The following is a 1,838-nucleotide window of genomic DNA, read 5'->3' as shown; positions in this document are numbered from 1 at the left end:
TATATATATATATATATATATATATATATATATGCCCACTGGAAGATTAAAATCTAGAGTAGAAAAATTATAGGACTGTCGCTTCATCAAAGTAGCAAACAAGAATTCTCCAGCCTAGTGGCATAATATCGATGTGGCATTGCATTATTTAGTCATGTGCAGAACCATTCACCATTTCTTAGTAAAAAGTCTATTCTTTATAGCACACTTTAGGGGACATGTCTGTGTTGTACAAAAGTGGATTGCAGATGACAATTTAAAAAAAAAAGAAATTTCTTTCTTAATGTTAGTCTTAAAGTGGCAAAATGGTGAGAGGAGAAACTGTAAATGGTGAGGGAACAAAGAAAACCACTACAAAACATTAAGAAACATTTCAAATTTCCCTCCCCAATGGTAAAAAAGAAATATAAGAAAGATGTCACTAAAAACATTTCAAGTAAACACAGAGAATCTGTCTGTGTTGGAACTGCACATAGGGTGGTGCTGTTTCTGATCAAAACATTTTCCTGCTCAGGATTTTTCTCAAGGCCACTTTAACATCTTTGTTCCTCAAGCTGTAGATCAAAGGGTTCACCATGGGAACCACATTGGTATAAAAGACTGAAGAGACTTTATTCTCATTCATTGACCCAGCAGAGGATGGTTTCAGATACATAAATGCACATGATCCAAAGAACAGAGAAACAGCAATTATGTGGGAACTGCAGGTGCTGAAGGCTTTGGACCTGCCCTTAGTGGAGCTTATTTGGAGTATGCTGTGGAGGATGAAGCCATAAGAGATAAAGATGGTGAGACTGGGCACAATGACGTTGATGCCCACCACAATAAATATAACCAGCTCATTGGCATAGGTGCTGGTGCAGGAGAGCTGGAGCAAAGGGAGGGCATCGCAGAAATAGTGGTTTATGATGTTTGCATCACAGAAGGTCAGTCTCAGCATGCATCCAGTGTGGGCCATGGCACCAGAAAGTGCCATCAAGTATGAACCAAGCATAAGGTTGGAGCATACCTTAGGGGACATGGCTATGTTGTACAAAAGTGGATTGCAGATGGCCACGTAGCGATCATAGGCCATTGATGTCAGCACATAGCACTCAGAAATAATAAAAAAACAATAAAAGAAAAGCTGGGTCATACAACCTGTGTAGGAGATAATATTCTTCTTTGAAATGAAGTTCACCAGCATTTTGGGTGTAAACACGGAAGAGTAAGAGAAGTCTACCAAGGACAAGTTAAAGAGGAAAAAGTACATGGGGGTGTGAAGATGTGAGTTCAGGCCAATTAGAGTTATCAAACCCAGATTTCCCAACACAGTGACCATATATATTACTAGAAATAGGATGAACAGGGGGACTTGGAGAATAGGCCAATCTGTTAATCCCACCAGTATAAACTCTGTCACAAAAGAGGTATTTTCAGGAGCCATTCTTTTCCAAAGGAATCTGTGGATACAAGGAGAAAAATAAAAGAGTTACATTAAAAGACAACCCAACTCTCCCAAGAACATCTTCTCCCACCAGTGAGGTTTGCACCAGAAATGTCTGAAACTAACCAATCTGAATCCACACAACCTGCCTTTGGTGCTGCCAGTATACTAATATAAAATTCTTATTAGAATCTTAAAACTAAATTCAGAACATCACACACTTAGCCTACATTAGTAAGACTGGTGCGAGCATACACAAACATGACTGTCAGAAAAACCCAGGAATAAAAAAGAAGAAAGCTGAATCAGAGTAAATTGTCCTCTTATCTCTTACTTCCCCCTTTTCTTGAGCCTCCTATCACTAGTAAATTTGGAAGCAAATATCTTAGCAACCCGGTGCTGACCTTCAATG

The 1,838-nt window shown here is 39.0% G+C and overlaps 1 protein-coding gene across 1 annotated transcript; it reads right to left on the bottom strand.

Annotated features, from left to right (window-relative positions):
• Nucleotides 1-493: 493 nt before the first annotated feature.
• On the bottom strand, nt 494-1,432 carry LOC139706909 (olfactory receptor 8B3-like). The gene has a single exon (XM_071616801.1). The coding sequence runs from the start codon at nt 1,424-1,426 to the stop codon at nt 494-496; it is 933 nt and encodes a 310-aa protein (XP_071472902.1). The 5' UTR covers nt 1,427-1,432.
• Nucleotides 1,433-1,838: the final 406 nt, after the last annotated feature.

Source organism: Marmota flaviventris, chromosome 9, assembly GCF_047511675.1.
Source record: "Marmota flaviventris isolate mMarFla1 chromosome 9, mMarFla1.hap1, whole genome shotgun sequence".
NCBI classification, from domain to species: Eukaryota; Metazoa; Chordata; class Mammalia; order Rodentia; family Sciuridae; genus Marmota; species Marmota flaviventris.
This window is presented reverse-complemented; position numbering and strand designations above follow the sequence as displayed.